At 39.2% G+C, this 20,046-nt stretch overlaps 1 protein-coding gene across 1 annotated transcript in view; it reads right to left on the bottom strand.

Annotated features, from left to right (window-relative positions):
- fcho2 (FCH and mu domain containing endocytic adaptor 2) overlaps positions 1-20,046 on the bottom strand; it is an 88,160-nt gene that overhangs the window by 31,559 nt on the left and 36,555 nt on the right. The window contains exons 9-18 of the mRNA XM_042334660.1: positions 17,022-17,066; positions 16,707-16,779; positions 13,504-13,528; positions 7,810-7,867; positions 6,767-6,936; positions 5,095-5,106; positions 4,839-4,863; positions 3,952-4,017; positions 2,491-2,533; positions 1,176-1,270 (exon numbers count right to left, since the gene is read on the bottom strand). Coding sequence (XP_042190594.1) covers positions 1,176-1,270; positions 2,491-2,533; positions 3,952-4,017; positions 4,839-4,863; positions 5,095-5,106; positions 6,767-6,936; positions 7,810-7,867; positions 13,504-13,528; positions 16,707-16,779; positions 17,022-17,066 — 612 coding nt within the window. The remainder of the gene's footprint in view (positions 1-1,175; positions 1,271-2,490; positions 2,534-3,951; positions 4,018-4,838; positions 4,864-5,094; positions 5,107-6,766; positions 6,937-7,809; positions 7,868-13,503; positions 13,529-16,706; positions 16,780-17,021; positions 17,067-20,046) is intronic.

The following is a 20,046-nucleotide window of genomic DNA, read 5'->3' as shown; positions in this document are numbered from 1 at the left end:
CCCAGTCTCTAGTACTGACAAACCAGACCGGCTGGTGTACCATTAGCAGTGCTTTAGAGTACTGCAGACCCATTTTCATCAAGACCACCACAGAGGGCAATTTAATTCCGACATTCTGTTGTGAAGTAAGTCACCTTGAAGCCAACTCAGATTCAAGGAAACCCTGTTTACCTCAACTCCAACTCCCTACCAACCTACCCGCGCTCTCCACTCAACCAGCTTCGGCCTGCTTCACATCCCCCGCCTTGCTCGCCTTCTGCCACTCCGCCTTCACCCTCTGGAACTCCATCCTGCAGTCCCTCCTACCTCACCCCCTTCCGTGCCTCCTTCAAGACCCTCCGCTTCGGCCATGCCTTCGGTTACCCTCCTTCCCCCACTGCCTTTCACCCTCCTCGATCCTGACCCCCAGCTCGGGTCCGAAACACTGATTGTCCAGCGCCTTGGGACATCCTCCCGACGTGAAAGGCGCTAAGCAAATATAATTTTATTGTTATTGTTACCTACCCCACCAACATAGCAACCAGATAAATTCATTTAATTAACAATTGCTTCCAATTTGTCCAATAGGTTTGAATTACTGGCCTCAACAGAATCCACAAACTGCTTTATTATATGTTGTATTATGTCAGCCTTTTCTTTATTAAAAATATTAAATTATTGTCATCCTACGTGACAAATGAAAAGAGTCATTCATTAAATATATATTTCAATTCTGTGATTGTAAAATGTTTGGAATACCTACGATTCTAATAGAACTAACCGCAAAAAAAGTGAAGAAAAATAATTGTAGTCAAATCTATTGAATTAAATAGGTTTGTAAGCAAATTCCTATAACAATCTGCATTTTATTCCAATTGCTAACAACTAAAATATCTCTCCAACATTTAGAAAAATTGAACAATGTGATATCAATTCACTAGACCATTAAATTGACAACTCCGACATAGCAAATTTTAATCAGAAAATTCTTGACACTTTGTTCACAGGAAATATCAGTAGACCAGTACAAACCATCAGTATGGCTTAAGGAACCATACAGGTATTGCTCCACATCTGAACAATAATACTTTATTTAAAATCAGTTCAAAAAATTGTTTGATAATCGTTAATTAATTACACGTGATACAATTTGAAACAGTTATAATATTGAGCAGCAATAGAAACAGAATGATCACCTGATGAAGTAGTTGATGTGGATGAGGATGAAGAATCAAGTGGAGGGCCAAACAACGGATCCAATGAAAACAGATCACTGTTGACCTTTTTGGCACTGCATGAATTAAGCAAAAAGGCTTTTAAAACAATTAAACTTCTTTACTACAGTATATACGTACTCATCTATTCAGTTCTGTAGTTAGTTCATCCCGATATTATTTTTTTAACCCACATGAATTTCACTAGCAATCTGTTCAGCGAATTTAGGAACCATGCTCAAATTCTTAACTGTTCTAAAACACGCTTTCAAAGGTTTATGTCGAAGTTTTGGACTGCTACAATGATAGCCCATCCCTTGCTGATGTACTATTACTAAGCACAGGATTAAATAAAGGAAAAATATTTTAACATTCATTCATACATTATAAATATACTGACAACAGTTTAATATTAAGCTATATTCCTTGGATTATAAAATTGACAATAATCAGAAAGCTGGAAACCTGAAGGCTGAGTGTGTTATGGCATGTTCAAGGTCACATCTGCAACCCATGAAGCAATAGTTTACCAATTTTAGTCAGAAAAAATTGTAATCACCAGATTTTATTACAGTCCTACCCGTTTGTGGGGACATTGTGGGGACCGAGCAGATTTTCACACGCAGGTTTCGACATAAAGCAACGAACCAAGAGCCGGGAATGGCAGCCAAGGTGCACATTAGAAGTCGTAGTCCATGCGCACACTGAGCACCGTGCTCTGTGACTCCAGGGGGACGTATGTGCTGCTTGCCCCAAAGCTCAAGTGGAGATTTCAGCACTTTGTTTTGATCAATAATGTACAGCAGAGACCCAGGTGCAGAGTGGGAAGGCAAAGGTTAAAATAACCTGCCTATCGACTTAAGCAGTAAGAACACAATGTATTTAATGCTGTTGAAAAATTTGTCAATACAACCATTTCAAAATTTAAGTTGACATTGACATACACATTAAACATACGTAAGTTTAAATTGTTCCTATACTGGAAAGCACCCAGGGCTTCAAAGTTTTGACTACGTACACGGGATATTGATATAAACGTGTTTGAGATAAGCGGATTGCATTATACCCTTTATGCAAATACAAAATATTGGAAAAAGCTTTTCATATATATTGGAAATCCCTGAAGCAGCCGGTGGTATTTTTTCTTGACAATGAAATTAAGGAAGCAGTCATTAAAAGCTTCCTAAATATGTGAATGCTTTCATCCAATCCTGAACCTAACTTAGTACTTCTCCTAGGGAATAACAAGTTACCATACAATTACATTTCTGGCATTGGCTCCTTTCACTGAACTTACTCAGATGATGGCATACAGAGTCTTGACCTAACCAATTCTTCGCCTTATGGAATGGAGGCAAGCCGGAGGGAGGGAAGAAAGGGTTGAGAGTTATTCAGTATATTTAAATAAACAAAATATTTTTATATTCTAAAGTGTCCAACTCTTTAAAGCCACTTCATAAAGGATATACATCTCAAAAGATAATCCTTATAAATGCTACTCCAATATTCTGAGTTAAATTTAATAATCTTTTGTAAAACTCATTACTATTTTTGACTCTCTTTGACCGTGCCTTCAGCTCCCCTCTCGACTCTCTACCCCCTCCTCGCTCCCTCCCTTCCCTCCCCTCACCCTGACCATTTCCCCCCTGCTCGGGTCCTGACCCAACTGTACAGCGCCTTGGGACGTCCTCCCGACGTGAAAGGCGCTCTATAAATGGAATCTTGTTGTTGTTGTATTTCCGAGGTTATATGCCAAGTACTTCTACATTGTACCCCTTGGACTAGATACAACACAGTCACTGAAATTGGGTAAGCATGACATATATACTGAAAAGTATGGCATCGGTACCATTAAAAAGTTTCTACATTAGGAAATGGAACATCCAATCATGGATAGATTTGTATAGTGGCCAGATACAGAAAGTATAGTTATGTGGTTTAAACACAAAACTAGTAAAATACAGGCTCAACAGAAAAATATATAGCCAATTTTTTTTAAAAAATCTAAATTCCTGTAAGCAATGTTACCAATAGCAAATTTTCTTTTCTGCAAGATTTTGAAATAAAGGCTAGTTCTTGCCACTTTTAGATAAGATCTAAGTTTCACAAAGTAAACATATTAGTCCAAGTTTAAAATTCATAAATCAGTTTGACTTGTCCGATCCACTTCAATTTATCAGCAACTATACATTTTTGATAGTTTAGAGAATTTTCAATTTATTGGGAAAACTGCATTTTAAGTTCATTTTAACTGCAGATTAAGTTCACGCTCCAGTTTACACAACTTTTTTTTTAAAAAAAGCTCTATACTGTGATTTCCAATTCAATCTATTTACTCATCAAACTATAGCTAATTTGTGGGAAAAAACACTCAGTGTGTAATAAATGAGTCTATACCCAGAATCAATTATATTTATGCCCTGAATCTGAATCAAAACTTGGAAAGACTAGTTTGCTGTGGAAACTTAAAATAATGTAAATCACCTGTGCAGAGGCTGCTTTCAGTTGAGACCAGATTTTAAGAAACAGGGAATCCAAGGAGTAAAACTATTTTAGTGATTCTATCACTTTTTGCTGGCTATTTATTAAGTAATTATGCTATTGATTGACTATTGCACAATATGTTATAGATCCTTACAACCCACATTCAGTTAATAAATCTAAAAAATGTGTATGTAAGAAGTTTGTTGGCAGCTATCCATCACCATCCATCAGAAAAGCCTCCCTGTGAAGTATAGCATGTATCTACATCACTTACCAGATGATGCCTGATTGACCAATTGTGAATTTGAGTCTACTGGATTCAGCACAAGCATTAACAGCCCTATACCATGTAAAAACAGTCAAACTACAATATAAGTATTTTCTTTCTGAAGGGTAAAGCCTGAAATGTTATGTCTGGCCTGATTGATTAACTGATATTGCTTAATTTGAAGCAATATTGACCTTGGTTAATATCAACAGTTTAACTTTATTTAGTTAGTGTGATTAATACAATATGAGTGATAACAGTATAAATAACTGTAGATAATTGTGAAAGGCTATAATATTTGCTCAAGCTTCAATAGTATGAAACACCTTAAAAGCAATGTTTTGTAGTCCAGTGAAACACTACTATCTTCAATTTGTATTCCTATCAAGAACCAAATACTAAAAAAATGGGTATACTCATAAATTATTAATATCTTTAATATAAAAAGTATTGTAACGAACGCTAGACAGCTATGTAAATGTAGTCTTTATATTTTTACACAGTAGGTATCCCTGTATCAACTAGTCCATACAGAGAGAAGACTAACACCAGGTATCCATCACCATCCAGCAGTATAATTTCATCTTATTCCTACCAAGAAATCAGACAGCATCTGACTAATGGATTCTGAAGCCTCTGTAGCTTCAACTAAAGAAACCTTAACAAGCACAGTCTGCAAACTGAAACTGCAAGGCCTTGGTATAACTTTAGCTTATTACACAAAACAAGACCAAAATCAATTTGTATTAACTGCAGCTCTACATAATTTATGGTCACAATCAATAAAATTAGTTTCTTTAGGTTTCTGAAGCTAGATAAATGGATCAAAATATAAGATGTACTAGCATGACTCAATATTCAATGGGCAAAACTAGGGCAAATTGATTACTTACTTGATGAATTTTGTTTCATTGTATTCTGGAACATCAAAACAGAAAAAGAACTTAGGAAGGTATTAACACTAGATTTTGAATTATACTGTATTTATGCTAAACGCGTTTTAGCAAAGTATTGCAAAGTAATATAATACAAACTAAACTTGAGGAACAGGCCACAGTAAGCACAGTTTTATTTTAAACATGAACACACAGTTGCACACAAATTTGAACATACATCCATGTAATTTATTCAGTTTAAACAGTTACTTACTGGACTGTGCCTCTGAAATGAGCATGTAAAAAAGAAGAAACAATTGCAAGTTAAATGCTATGTATACTTATTTAAGAAACATATCTATTTATTGAATCTCTTTGAAGCTCTGGGCCGCTACCTCGCGTGAAAGGCATATGTAAATGAAAGTTATTGTTGTTGTTTGAAGCTATATTTGAGGTACTCAGAACAATTTCAATCCTAGCTCCAATATACACTAATTAAAGTAAAACCAGAAAATGTTGAAAATACACCTGTTTGGCTGGACTGATTAATCTCTCTTGGTTTCACACGCTGATCCAGTCATTTCAGACTTCTGGTGTTCTATTTCTATTAGTCTTGAATGCTTATCTTATATGATTACATAATGTTAATTCTCAGCTGAATTTTTTTAATGTCAAATGCCAACAAAATGTATTATTATTGATTGGTGAAAGGGGGGCTGAATAGATCAAGACTGCCTATCATCCAACTTTAAAAAGGATCACTGTCAGCTGCATTACATGTAACTTTTGTTTCAGTGTATTCTGCGAAGCGCTTTGAGACATCTCAAAGACATAAGGCACTATATCAAATGCAAGGATTATTATCTCCCTCTTTCCCTTCCTCATTCAGAAATCTCAAATCAAGAGAACAGATAGATGATGACCTGTACCGAGGACAGGGTAATTCTCTTGCTAAAGCTAGATTACTACCTTTTGATCTGTTCTTTCTTACTGCTTGAACAAAGCTGATTCTCCACATGTAAATTGACAAATATTCTGAAATGCTGTACACTGTCCAGCGCCTTGGGACATCCTCCCGACGTGAAAGGCGCTATACAAATGTAATCATGTTGTTGTTGTAGTCATCCAAACAGGAAAAATCCAAGGCATTGTGTTGAAGGTTTCAGTATCACAGTAGCTGTGCAATCTTCTTGCACTGGCCCTGATCCATGCTTTACACAAAGGTCTTTTGTAAATTTACAAACTTATTCTATGCAGAGACATGAGCAGAAAGGAAAACACTGAAACAAATTATATATAATGCACACCACATGGAGAAGTGGACAGGACAGTGGACAAGCTGAATTTAGATGATGTTTTACTTTCAAGGAATGTCAAATGCCATATTAACAAAAGTAGGACAATTGAATTGCACAGAATTTGTATGGCTGCAAAGCATTGCGTTGTGCCCAAACCAGCACCTTACACTGAGATATTATCATCTTTACAGGAGAAACAAGGATGTAGAATCATGCTGCTTTAGGAGAATTGCAACTGGGCAAAGCCAAATTTTATAAAATGAATATTAAAGTTTCCGGAATGTCCTTTAATTTTCCATCAAGCCAGTGAGCAGAGGTTTAAACATACATTTAGGAAGGATTGTGGGAGAAAAGGAGAAATAAGAGAGATTGTTCTTGATTGCTTTCAAGTGAATCCTGCTGGGAAGTACACATGTGTTGATGACTGATGAGACTGTGTTAATTTTTGATGCCTGTCATGATCAGATATCCTGCCTGGAATGACATATCAACAAAACTTTTTGTGATGAAGGATGACTTCCCAATAAGTCATCGCCTTCAGGAGAGGAGAACATTTGCAATCTAAGTGTTAGAAACAGGCCTGAATTCTCTATTTCATATTTACTTAATTGCAAAGTATATGGACAGGACCAATAACGATTTACTTACAGATTGGGAGGGAGAGAGTGTGAGATTCCCAATGGATGCTTTCAGTTCTTCCAATGTATGATTGGTGCCATTATTTGGTTGCATTGGCTTGATTTCCACATGAAATTTTCGAGGTTCCTCATCATCAGAACCCGAATCGCTTGATGAGTAAAAATTGTTCTCTTTGGCATGTATACATTGGTCAAGGAAAACAAACATGTACATTGCTATCGTTCAAGTGAATAACAAGTATTTATTTCAAATTATAGGTGAAATATTTTGTGACAGCTATTCTACAGAACCAAAGATGAATATTAAGCATAGATATACACTTTACAACATTAATCTCTACAAGGTAACTATATGGGAGCAATTGTGAATGGATAAGTCTTGTCAAGTTTGTTCAATCCAATGGATTCATTCACAATCAACTTTCTACCCTTGGGTTTTAGCTTTCATCCTACAGCACATTTTTCTTTGTGAAATAATGTATAACTAAGTTTTTATTAAACAGTATACCTTGTTTTTTTAAAAAAATGCATATCAGCAGTAAAAGTGAGAAAATAAACATACATAAAGTGTACACTTTTCCTAAAATGAGGAATTCCTACTTTTCTACCTAAGCACATGCCATCCCATGTCCACGCTTGAGAGTTTCGGAGAGAAACATTGTGTCTTGAAGCAGCATCAATTAATTTTAACAAGCAACTATTTATGAAAACTCCAACAACAATAGGCTTTCCTGGGGTCATGAGGCAACGCATCAGTTCCCAGCCAATCCAAAGCTCCCAGTTCCACTAATCTCAAAGGATCATCTGACCATTTTGACCAAAGAATATTTTGACTATATTAAAGTGAACTTTTACCTGTATTATATTAAGAAGTCAGTATGAAAGTTAATCTTAAAATTAGACATTCTAGACAAGTTAAATATTGTATAATATATTAATTTGACTTCTAAAAGTACAGTTTAGGGAGTTCAAGAGCAAGGAATGATCCCTTTCTGCCAGTTTGCACATAAAATTTAGGTAACTTAAACATCTGAGAGTTAAAGTTAAGGATATCATTTTGATTCACTTCTGGTTTGATGCAGAAACCTTCCTCATCCACCTCTGGAATATTCTGTAACAAAAAGATGTTAAATACTAATGAAGAAACAATTTTTCTTAGATACAACTCTGCAAGTTGCCATTACAGAAACGTCTCTAATTGCGACAATTTTTAAAATTAAGTACATTTTACAATCAAGTTCAAATGTCTCAGTTAATAACAGAGTAAGAGTGGGGCATCAGTGGAAACTGAAAATACATAACTTTGCTCAGGAAATTACAACAAATTTAATGTTGCAGTTTCTGGCATGGGAGCAACAATAATAATGTGCATTTAATACATATGCATATCTATTGCAGAATACAGCATACATCTTAGAAAAAAAATGAATATAAAATGTTCTCAATTCAAAAATAAATTATAATCCTTGCATTTGATAAAAATAAAGGCCCAAATTAGTTCAAAATTTGAGGACAATAAACTGTATGTGTCCATCACTATGCTGAATTAATTGAGTGAATATTTACAGCAACATTACTGTTCAAATGTCACTGAATACAAGTATCTCTGCCCAATAACTATTTGATGAATTCAGCAAATAGGAATACCAAACAGTGCAAGAGAAACATATACCCAGGTTTCCTTAATAAATTAATCCAAAGTTTTTTTTAATATATACTAAAACATGAAGAGCCAATAATTTAGTAAGATTACCAAGGCGAAAGCTAGATTATTTTTCTCAAAATGAAATGAAAATAAACATTAATTAGTTGCGTATCCACAATGGCAATGTAATATTTAAAAATTGGTAAATATGTGATACTGCATGTTTGATTACTATTCTGGATAATCCAAATGTCAAAACAATATGCATTATGACAGTGGTTGTTTAGACTTGAGGACTTTGTTTGCCATTGTACAAAACATTTTGCAACCCTACTGTGTCAATGCCTTCACATTCATCTTCCCCTTTGATAGTTATTCATTTTCTGCCTGGAATGGGTGTCTCATGGATTCTGTGCTGGTATGTGCAGAATCAAAGATTCAGGCAAGATAAGACAAAGAGAGCTCAACATCAGTGCACTTGAACTAAATAAAGATAAGCAACAACAACATTACACTTGTATTGCGCCTTTCACGTCAGGAGGACGTCCCAAGACGCTGGACAGTGTACAGCATTTCAGACCCGAGCTGGGGTTGGGGGTGGGGAGAGAAGGGAGGGGAGTGGCCGATGACATGGACGAAGAGGAGGATCTTGAAGCGGGACTTGAAGGAGGCTAAGGAGGGGGCGAGGCGGAGTGATTGTGGAATGGAATTCCAGAGGTTGGAGGCAGAGTGGTTTAAGGCTCTCCCGCCAATGGTGGGACGGGTGGGTTGAGGGACATGGAGAGGCCGGAGCCGGCTGAGCGGAGGGAGCGGGCGGGTTGGTAGGGGGTTGCAGAGGTAGGGTGGGGTGAGGCCATAGAGGGTTTTGTAGGTGAGGACCAGGATCTTGAACTGGATCCTCTGAAGGATAGGGAGCCAATGGAATCGGAGGCTGGAGGTGATGAAGGAATGAACAAGAGTTTCAGCAGCCTGAGGGGTGAGGTAATGGCGGAGTCGGGTGATGTTACGGAGGTGAGGGAAGGCAGAGCGGGTCATGGCTTGGATGTGGGGAAGAAAAGACAGTTGAGGGTCGAACAAGACACCTGGGTTCCTGACTGGCTTTGTGAGTTGTAGTATGCAACCATGGAGGTTGATATTGCCAGAGCGGAGGTGCTGAGGCACTGGCGCGAGTCAATCAAGAAGGCCTCAGTTTTATTCACATTCAACTGTAGGAAGTTTGCCCTCATCCAGGACTTGATGTCCGACAGGCAGTCTCTCAGGATAGCAGTGGTCCTGGAGTTGAGGGTGGGGCAGAAAGATAGAGTTGGGTGTCATCCGCATACATGTGGAAGTTGACCCCATGTATGCGGATGATGACACCAAGGGGGAGCATGTAGATATTAAAGAGGAGAGGGCCAAGGACAGAGGCCTGGGTAAGTTACATTATCAAATCAATTGAAATAAAATTTACCAGTTATTACTCTGAAGCTCTGTTCAAGCTGTAACTAAAATGCTTGTACAGTATCAATAACTGCGAAATAAGGCCCGAGGTCTAAAAAGCAGTGCCAAGGAGAGAACAAGGTTGATCCACGGTGTTAGAGGGACCAGTTATGTGTAACAGTCTCCAAGGAGATTTGTTAAGTTGCAAAATAGAATAGAGAAAGGCAAGAGGGCCAGTGGGCAAATGTTCAGGGCCGTGGAGTGAAAGTTAAAGGTTGATACTAAGATATTTTGTTAGTTAGAGGTTAGTCCACAGCTGGAATGGATTACCAGTAAACTGAAGGTTGAAGCAGCTTGATACTGTCTGTAATGGAAATACATCAAAAGATCAAAGGGTGGTCTGAAAGCCCTTTTCTGACCTTGTGAATTTATTCCCATAACAGGTGGCGCAAATAGAAATTGTGATGCTCAATTTTATTCATGGAACTTGTCGAGGTGAAAGCACTTAAAAGCTCTTCTTCACAAAGCTCGAGTTCCTGTTTTCAGGACACTTGCATTTAATTGCAAGCACATATTAGATTAGAATGAGAGGAGAAAGGTAAGATAAAGAGGACAGCTTTCTCCTTAGGAGTCAGCAAGTAAGCCATCATGATGAGGAGTGATTCAAAAAAGAATTGCATAAGGAGCAAGCACTAGAGAGACAAGCTTCTTTTCAATAAAATTACATTTAGCAGCTCTACCCGCGAGGTGAATACAAATTATGCTTCAGACTGTTTAGGACGTCAATAGGCAGAATTTGTACATCAAAACAGCAGGTAGGATTCAACCATGACGCAGGGCCTAATCTGACAGTCAGGGAAGATTGAGGCAAGCAACCATCCTAGCAAGTTAAAATAACTGATCACTTCACTTGCAGGGACAGAAGATCAAAAGAATCCAAGTAGCATTTGGACAAGGGGAAAATCAGCAAAGAACTCTGTAAAAAGAATCCTAGTCAACAAATGCACTGCAAAGCTGTCATGATTGAGTTTGTTTAGTTGGAGGGTAGTCCACAAAATGGAGGTATGAGTCAACCCAGGGGCAAGGAAAATTACACGATATGGGAGATATGATTCGAGACAAGGAAAAATCTAAGAGGTTAGGTTGACCAGAGATATAGGGAGGCTTAAATGCCAACTGGTTCAAAGGAATTTAAATTGGCTTAAAGTTCAGCATTAATATGTGCCTTATCAGCAGAAGAGAATGACTGCTTGATAGTGAGCATCAAAGTCGACAAGAACATGAATTCAGCAATAGGAGACAGTAAATTGGTGTATTTGATTTTACACAAAAACACTTCCATCAAGTTCTCTCTTAATCATCTCCTTTAAGAGTAAAGTCCCTAAACCAGAGAAGTCATTTTTTCCTCATAGCTCTGTCCCCTAAACTCCAGCATTAATCCTGCAGTTTCCAACAACAACTTGGATTTATATAGCACCCTCCATGCCGGACGGAGTCTCAAGAGCGCTTCACAGTAATGGATCCCGGGGCCGAGCCAGGGGGAGGGGGGAGGAAGGTGAACAAAGACGGGGTTGAAAAGAAAGGTCTTCAGCAGAGACCTGAAAATAGGAAGCGAGGGAGCGAGGTGAAGGGAGTGAGGAAGGGAGTTCCAGAGCTTCGGGGCGTAGTGGCTGAAGGCACGGCCGCTGAGGATGGAGCGGAGGACTCTGGGGACAAGAAGGAGGCCTGTCCCGGTGGAACGAAGGCAGTTTGTGAGGTAGGACTCGAACCAGGCGAGTGCGGTCCCACTGAGGTGGATGATGGAGGAAAGGCAGTGGAGGAGGATGGCGTGATCAACTGTGTCGAACGCGGCAGAGAGGTCCAGGAGGACAAGGAGGCAGAGGGAGCCCTGGTCACAGATAGAGAGGATGTCATTTGTGACTTTCACAAGTGCAGTCTCTGTGCTCTGGGCAGAGCGGAAACTGGACTGGAGGGGTTCGAGGAGGGAGTGGGAGAGGTGTGCACGAAGCTGATTGGCAACAATGCGTTCTAGGACTTTTGCGAGGAAAGGCAGGTTAGAAATAGTGGCTGGGGTTTGAGGGATCCAGGGAAGGTTTTTTGAGGAGGGGTTTGTTGACAGCAGTTTTGAGGGGGGGAGAGGGACTGATCTGGAAGAGAGTGACTGGTTGATGACGTCAGCCAGTAGTGGGAGTTGGGTGACCAGTAAGTTGGTGGGGAGGGGGTCGAGGCATCAGGTGGTGGGTTTCTTGGAGGTGATGGTGGGTGAGAGGGAGGAGGGAGAGAGGGGAGGCAGGAATGTAGCATGGGGGTGGTGGTAGGAGCAGATGATGGGAAGGGTGAGGGGGACAGAGAGGGCGTGATGGTGGATGACAAGAGGCAGGTGGATGAGGCTGCCTGGCGGATGTTATGTATTTTAGATGAAAAGAAGTCCATGACATCCTCGCATTTGGCATTTGATATGAAGATTGAGGAGGCCTGAGGGGGGGCACAGAGGAGGTAGTGGGTGGTGGAAAAAAGGATTTTAGGGTTGTGTTGGAGTAGAAGGCCGTTTTTGCGAGTGTCAAAGAACAACGGTAGCTGTGGAGATGCTCGAGCCACAGTTGGCAGTGAACTGTCAGGCCAGTTTTCCACCATCTGCGCTCGAGCAGCCGGGTTTGGGTTTTTTGGCGGCGGAGATGGTTGTTGTTCTCTCATACAACTGAACAGGGAAATAAATTACACATAGTTCTCTAGATGGTCTGTCATCAAGCTCAGATACACTGGCTCCCCATCCCTCAGAGGATCCTACCTCTCTAACCTACTGACTCCCTACCAACCTACCCGCTCCCTCCGTTCAGCGGGCTCCGGTCTGCTCCATGTCTCCCGCCCGACCCGCCCTACCATCGGTGGCCAGGCTTTCACTCAGGAACTCCAGCATACAGTCCCTTCGCCTCACTTCCTCCCTTGCCTCCTTCAAAGCTGGTCTCAAGACCCTTCTCTTCGATCGTGCCTTCGGTCGCCCTCCCACCTCTCTGCCTTCCCTCACTCCTACCCCACCCCTTCCCTATTCTCGGTTCGCGACCCCTGATTTTCCAGCGCTTTAGGACGTCCTCCCGACGTGAAGGTGCTCGATAAATGTAATTTTGTCGTTGCTGTTAAAATCATCTTTTTCGACCTTTACGTTCCTCTCTTAGTTATCTTGGGTTAGTTATGTATTAAAAAGCCAATGGTGAAGAAGGGAGATGAAATAAGATTCTAACCACCTTGTTGAAGTACGTGGGCAGATGAGGGAAAGGGAGCATTTGAGAAAGGTCTGGCAACCACCTCAGACACTTGTAGAATTTAACCAAATCTGAAAAGTGCCAATGGTATATTATTGTACAGGCAAACAAATACTTACCATCAGTTATATAACCTTTCACTAGTTAAAAGGTTTCCTTCTTCTACATCCATTATATAAAAATAAATCCCAAACTGTACACGCTAGTTATAAGGATCATCTACTATTGTACAAATGCTTCATAATCAAGTTAATAATCATTTACCAGATAGTATACTAACAAGGAGTATAAACAATGCAAACGTATAACGCATGGGATAATTTAGCAGAGAACTGTATCCAAAATGTAGAATTGTGTCCAAAAATACGAACTAATCCTGCAATTGTAATTCAATTCAGTTCTGTCTTTGCTAGATCTACTTACTACTGAATCCGCATCTGGAGATTCCCTGTAGAAAAAAATATATAAAAATTAACTATAATATATAATATCCACACATACATTTATACACAAAGAAATAAAAAAAATTACGTTATTTTCACACAAACGTTTTAATAAACAATATAGTGGTGTTTAAGATTACAAAAGGATTCGATAAGGGTGGATAGACGTTCAAAATGTTTCATTTGAGTCCAAAATGAGGCAGCATGAATATGATAATAATAATTCTTGCATTTGATAAGCGCCCTATCACATCTTCAAGATGTCTTAAAGCGCTTCACAGAATATACTGTAAAGTGAATTGACTGTATACTTTGTGGGTGAAAAGCGGCAGCCAATTGCGTACAGCAGAGTCCTACACAGCCGTAGATTGAGTGACTAAATTTTTTTTAAAAAAAAGGTATTATTACCCCTGGAAAAGTGATCCACCAATCGACTAACAACCAGGTTCCTACTTACTGCTAGGTAAACAGAGGCTTGTGGACTAAGGAAACTTGCCTATCATTTTGCCCTGCCGGGAATCAAACCCAGGTCCTTTCGCTTGTGAGGCGAGTGCTCTAACCACTAAGCTACAGGACTCCACAGATCTAAACAGGAGAAGGGGGAGAATGAGGAATTCATTGCTGGAAGCTGTGCTACCAACTGAGTCAGGCAGACGTATACAGGAAGAAAGTTGTAACAGCTACAGATAGTTGGAAGTCATTTACTTAAAACAGCTGTTCTAGCACAAGCTACAAGAGAATCAAGTAGCTTCTGAAAGTCAACAAAACCATGACGGAATTTGCTGCTTTCAACTCACTTCCAGATATGCTTTATAATATTTACCATGATAGCATACATGATTTACTACATGCATTCCAAATATGATGAACACACACTCTACTGTAAATCCTCTAAAGCACTTTTCAGATATTTTGTGCACAGGATATTGAGGTGCTGATTCAAATGCAAGGATTATTACTATATGAGTAGTAGAGAAAGGGTGACAGGTTAATAAAAATATTAGTGACATAAGAGATGAAGATAATACTACTAATAATAGTCCTTACATAGATACACTTTCATGCTAGGAGGACATCCCAACCTCATCTTATGTAAGACACATTTTATTGAGTGAAGTAACGGAGAGGGTGGATGAAGGTAGTACAGTTGACGAAGATAAATTGATATTTATTCAAATTGGGATTGATTTTCAAAAGGCGATTGATAAAGTGCCACATAAGAGACTTGTAAGCAAAATAGAAGCCTATGGTATTAAAGGGATTGTGGCAGCATGGATATAGAACTGGCTGGGGGACAGAAAGCAGAGAGGTGGTGAATGGTTGTTTTTCTGACCTGTGGGAAGTGATGCTCNTTTTTAATCTATATAAATGACCTGGACTTGGATGTAGGGAGTACAATTTCCAAGTTTGCAGTTGACACTAAGCTAGTAAAACGTGTAAAGAATGAGGAGGATAGTAGCAGACTACAAGAGGACATAGACACACTGGTAAAGTGGGCAGACATGTGGCAGATAAAGTTTAATGTGGAGAAATGCAAAGTGATGCATTTTGGGAGGAAGAATGAGCAGAGGCAATATAAACTGATGGTACAATCTTAAAGGGGGTGAAGGAACAGAGAGACCTGGGGGTTCATATAAGTAAATCTTTGAAGGTGGCAGGACTGGTAGATAAAGCTGCTAAGAAAGCATACGGATACTAGAATTTATAAACAGGGTCATACAATACAAAAGTCAGGAAGTTATGATGAATCTTTATAAAACACTGATTAGGCCTCAGATAGAGTACTGTGTTCAGTTCTGGGCACCACACTTTAGGAAGGATGTCAAGGATTGGAGAGGGTGCAAAGGAGATTTACCAGGATGGTACCACGAATGGTACCAGTTATCAGGAGAGGCTAGAGAAGCTAGGATCATTCTCCTTGGAGCTGAGAAGGTTAAGAGGAGACTTAATAGAAGTTTTCAAAATTATGAGGGGATTCGATAGGGTGAACAAGGAGAAACTGTTTCCACTGGCGGGTGGGTCGGTAACCCGAGGACACCGACTTAAAATAGTTGTTAAAAGAAACAGAGGAGAGGTGAGGCAACATTTTTTTCACACAGCAAGTTGTTCGGATCTTGAATGCATTGTCTGAAAGGGTGGTGCAAGCAGATTTAATAACAACTTTTAAGAGAGAAGTAGATAATGGGGAGAGCGCGGGGGAGTGGGATTGATTTGGATAGCTCTTTTAAAAGAGCTGGCACAAACACTATGGGCCGAATGGTCTTCTCCTGTGCTGTAAAATTCTATGATTCACCCTAAGCAAATGCTCCATTAAACAATATACCAGAATCAGAAAAGTGGAGGTTACATGAAAGAGAATAAGAGATTTCATAGGAGAAGGTGCAAAGGATCTGATGTTCAGGATAACAATCTCAACAACAATCCATTCACATCTATGCTCTTCTCATTACAACTATATAGACTATTATAGCACGGAAACAACCCAATTAGTCCATGCTGGTGTTTATATTCCACAAGAGCCTCCAATCCACAACTGTCTATTCCTTTCTCCCTCAAATATGCACCAAGTTTTTCTTAAATGCATTGATGCTTTCTGCTCCTGGCAGTGAGTTCTACATTCTCACCACTCTACATATAAATACGTTCCTCCTTCTAGCTCTGTTAGTGTCTATCTTAAAGAGGACGAGTAATACAAATATCTGCACGGATGACATTATTAGTGCTCTTGACTGAAAGGTTACTTTGTCAGCATATGAAAGATTAGATTGTTGGCTTTCGCTTCCTCCCATAGGAGAGCCTGACCAAGTTTAGCAAACTCAGCGTTAGAAGAGAGTTCAAATGCCAGTCACTGGGATGTGCTCTCAGGTCACTCTGCTACAGTATTAAAGTAGTTGAACAAACATGCCACTATAGCAAAAAAAATTCTACAAATATATTTTGCAGCAGATAATTAAATTTTCATATAAGAACTGCAAGAAAGGGTGCTTGTATTTTTTTAAAAAAAATAAATGGTTCAACATCACTCTTTAGAATGCTGACAAAGTTATAACTTGCACTTAGAAAGCACATTCATGTACAACTTTAAACAGGATCAAAAACACTTAAAGCAAGAGCTGCCTCTTCTGAATGCTGCACCTTTTAATGCACAATAAGCTAAAAAAAAACACTAAAACAATCACTCACACTGAATCTGTATCTTTTTCTTTCTTTGCTCGACCTGGTATTCCGAAAGTTTTTCTTTTTGACTTCTTCACTCCTGCATTATAAATACTAATTAGCATTAGCATGTTAGCAAATTTTACATCAAAAGATACTTCACAAGAAAAAAAATCCATAATGTACTAAACAAATGTCTGTAAAGACACCATTCAAGAACAAAAATTCAGTCATTTACACGAGTATTTTTATTTAATTATGTAGAAATAATCTCAAAAATAGATTTGCACATTGTACTTTGTAAGTACAAACATCAGTTATATATTCTAAAGAGAAAAATACCTTCTAGCGCATTTGCTATGTTACATTCTTCAAACTCGATGGGTCCTGAAACAAAAAACAAATAAATATAAAATCTATTTGTCTTTCAAGTACCTTTGTTAAATTCTAGTTCAGCTACAATGTTTTTTCTCAAATACTTTATATAAACTATTAAGCATTAGGCAACATCTTTACTATAACAACATTATATTTGTATAGCACTTTTCACGTCGGGAGGATGTCCCTAGGCGCTGGACAGTCAGAGTTTCGGACCTGAGCTGGTGGTCGAGATTGGGGAGGGTGGAGGGCAGGGGGGGAAGCAGGGTAATCGAAAGCACAGTCAAAGAGGAGGGTCTTGAAGGAGTTAAGGGACGGGGCGAGGCGGAGGCACTGTGGGATGGAGTTCCAGAGAGCGAGGGCAGAGTGGCAGAAGGCCCATCTGCCAATGGTGGGGTGGGTGAGGCGGGGGACGTGAAGCAGACCGGAGCCTGCTGAGTGGATGGAGCGGGCAGGATGGTAGGGGTTTAGGAGGTCGCAGAGGTAGGTGGGAGCAAGATCATGAAGGGCTTTGAAGGTGAGGACCAGGATCTTGAACTGTCTCCTCTGTGTGATGGGAACCCAGTGGAGTTGGGCGAGAATGGGGGTGATAGGGTCACGGAGCTTGGTGCGAGAGAGGACACGGGCTACAGAGTTCTGGATGATCTGCAGCCTATGGAGGGAGGAGTTGGGGAGGCCGGCAAGCAAAGAGTTTGCATAGTCGAGCCTTGATGTAATGAATGCGTGTATGAAGGCTGCGGTTCCTACTTACAACTACAAATGTTTACAATTATTCAGACCACATAACTTTCTGTGAAGCTGTAGGTCTGAGACATAATTAATCATCATATTTTAAGACAATATTCCTCAAAATAAATCATTCACTGAAGTTGCTAGCCATCAACTTTAGAGTAATAGAAACCAAGAAATATAGATATATATATATATATCTATAAATAATCCTTGCATTTGGTATAGCGCCTTTCATGTCAGGAGGACATCCCAGAGCCATTTACAAGTTTGGACTGTGAAGTGGAGTGAACAGTGTATTTGTGGGCGGTTTTATATATATATATACACACATACACACCATATATATATTATTATTATTATAATAGGAGGGTCCTGTTATAAATCACTTCTTTATAGTGCTGATTTGGTTATAAAGCAATTGCATTTTAGAGCTCATCCATTCTGTATACAATCAGTTGCCCCATTTGTTTCCAGGCACCACCTATCTTTCGTGTAAAACAGCAGATTTCCCAGTCATTCGGCTGCTGCCAACATCATTTGCTGTTTTGCACATGTGCAGTACATTAAAGCAGCACACGTGGAAGTCGTCTTTTTTAAGCACAGGAAACAGCTGATCCATGGGTGTGTATATAAAAGGAAATGTTACTGCTAGGTAAATGGCCCATTTATACATCGAGGTGCACTGACTATGGTGATCTTCAATGGCCAAATAGTCAGCCTGACCCTGCAATATAGCAATAAGGCTTTGATATTACTGGACTATATGATGCTTCCCAAAGAAAATGAAAATTGTAATGGAAACAACAGCACATGTGCACGTTTACTTTTCAAGTAATGCCAAAGGTATTCAGTTTCTGCTGTTCGAGCAGAACATAGGAGCTTAACACTCAACCTCATTGTAGACTTGAGTTCTATTTGAACTTTCTTGGTTCTGAAGTGTGACATAAACATGCTTTTAGATCGCCTTGAGGCCATTTCAAAGGCACTGTTGACCGAGGCCTGGAATACGTTCTATATATGTCCTCTTGCTCAACCAATAGTGCCTGATCTAAAGAAAGGCACTTCACAAGACAAAATTGTTTTAAAGCACAAAATATTCAATCTAGGAAATATAAGTATTTTGTTGGGCTGGATTTTATATTGTGGGCTTCCTAGATTAAGAGGTAAATAATGATAGCTTTTTTTAAGACCTCACAGTTTATTTATGGTGTTAAAATGCAATTTAAAAAGAAATCTCAGATGATCCTAACAGTGTCCACTTTTAAGCTAATTTTGCCTATTAAGAAATGACAACAAGTCTATTGCATCTATTGAAGCATCAAATAGTATCTGAAAAATAGCGTCAGGCTGTCGAGTGGTGGAAACATTCAGCTGTAGTGCCCCAAACTGGTGTGGCTATAAGATTTCAGGCTTATTAGTCAAGATGAGCTTGTTTATTTTTAAACAACAAACGTGTTTCAAGAAATAGTGCAATTGTATGTTCCCAGCTACATTGCTGAATTTTATTACCGATAGCCATTGTTTAAGAGATAATCCGTTTCAATATACATACATATTAACGTAAATTATGCTAAACTAAAATTTGAGCACACCAATACTACGAAACAAGATTTCAATAAAGTACTAAACGCAATCACTGTAGGAATTCTGATGGTTTGGGGATGGAAAATCTTCATCTACATTTAATGCAAAAAGTCAAATATAAGATGATCTGAAAGGGAGTTTAAAGCACACATATCCTTTGTTTCGAAGCAATTGGTGCCAAAACAGTCTAACTCCAGCATTTACGACAATACTGTGCGCAATATTAGCTACTGCTTTTTGCCCACAAAATACACAGTCAATTCACTTTACAGTATATTTTGTAAATCACTTTGAGACATCTCAAAGACGTGAAAAGGTGCTATATCAAATGCAAAGACTATTATTATCATTAATACAGAAACTACAAAAATCTGTCAGAAATACCAAAAGTTTACAATTTCAGTGAAACATGCAGACAACAAACCAATTTTTATAACAAGAATTTTTTTTGATCCTTGAAAGCACGCATGACAGGAGGAGAGTTTTTAAATTGCATATGGTTCAAGTACTGCTTGAAGCAGTGAAACCCTTGCGTGCCTGGCTCAGAGCCAGTTGACAACTCAGCTGGATATCAATGCACATTTTGACCCCCCTCGCAGCGCGTCACTTCGGAATTGTTTCCGCAGTAGAAAGTTTATTCAACCTCTCTCTCAAAAGCACTGGACCGATTATC

The sequence above is a fragment of the Callorhinchus milii genome, unplaced genomic scaffold, assembly GCF_018977255.1.
Source record: "Callorhinchus milii isolate IMCB2004 unplaced genomic scaffold, IMCB_Cmil_1.0 Scaffold1, whole genome shotgun sequence".
Lineage (NCBI taxonomy): Eukaryota > Metazoa > Chordata > Chondrichthyes > Chimaeriformes > Callorhinchidae > Callorhinchus > Callorhinchus milii.
Note: the sequence above shows the minus strand (reverse complement) of the source record. Positions and strands in the feature narration are given on the sequence as shown.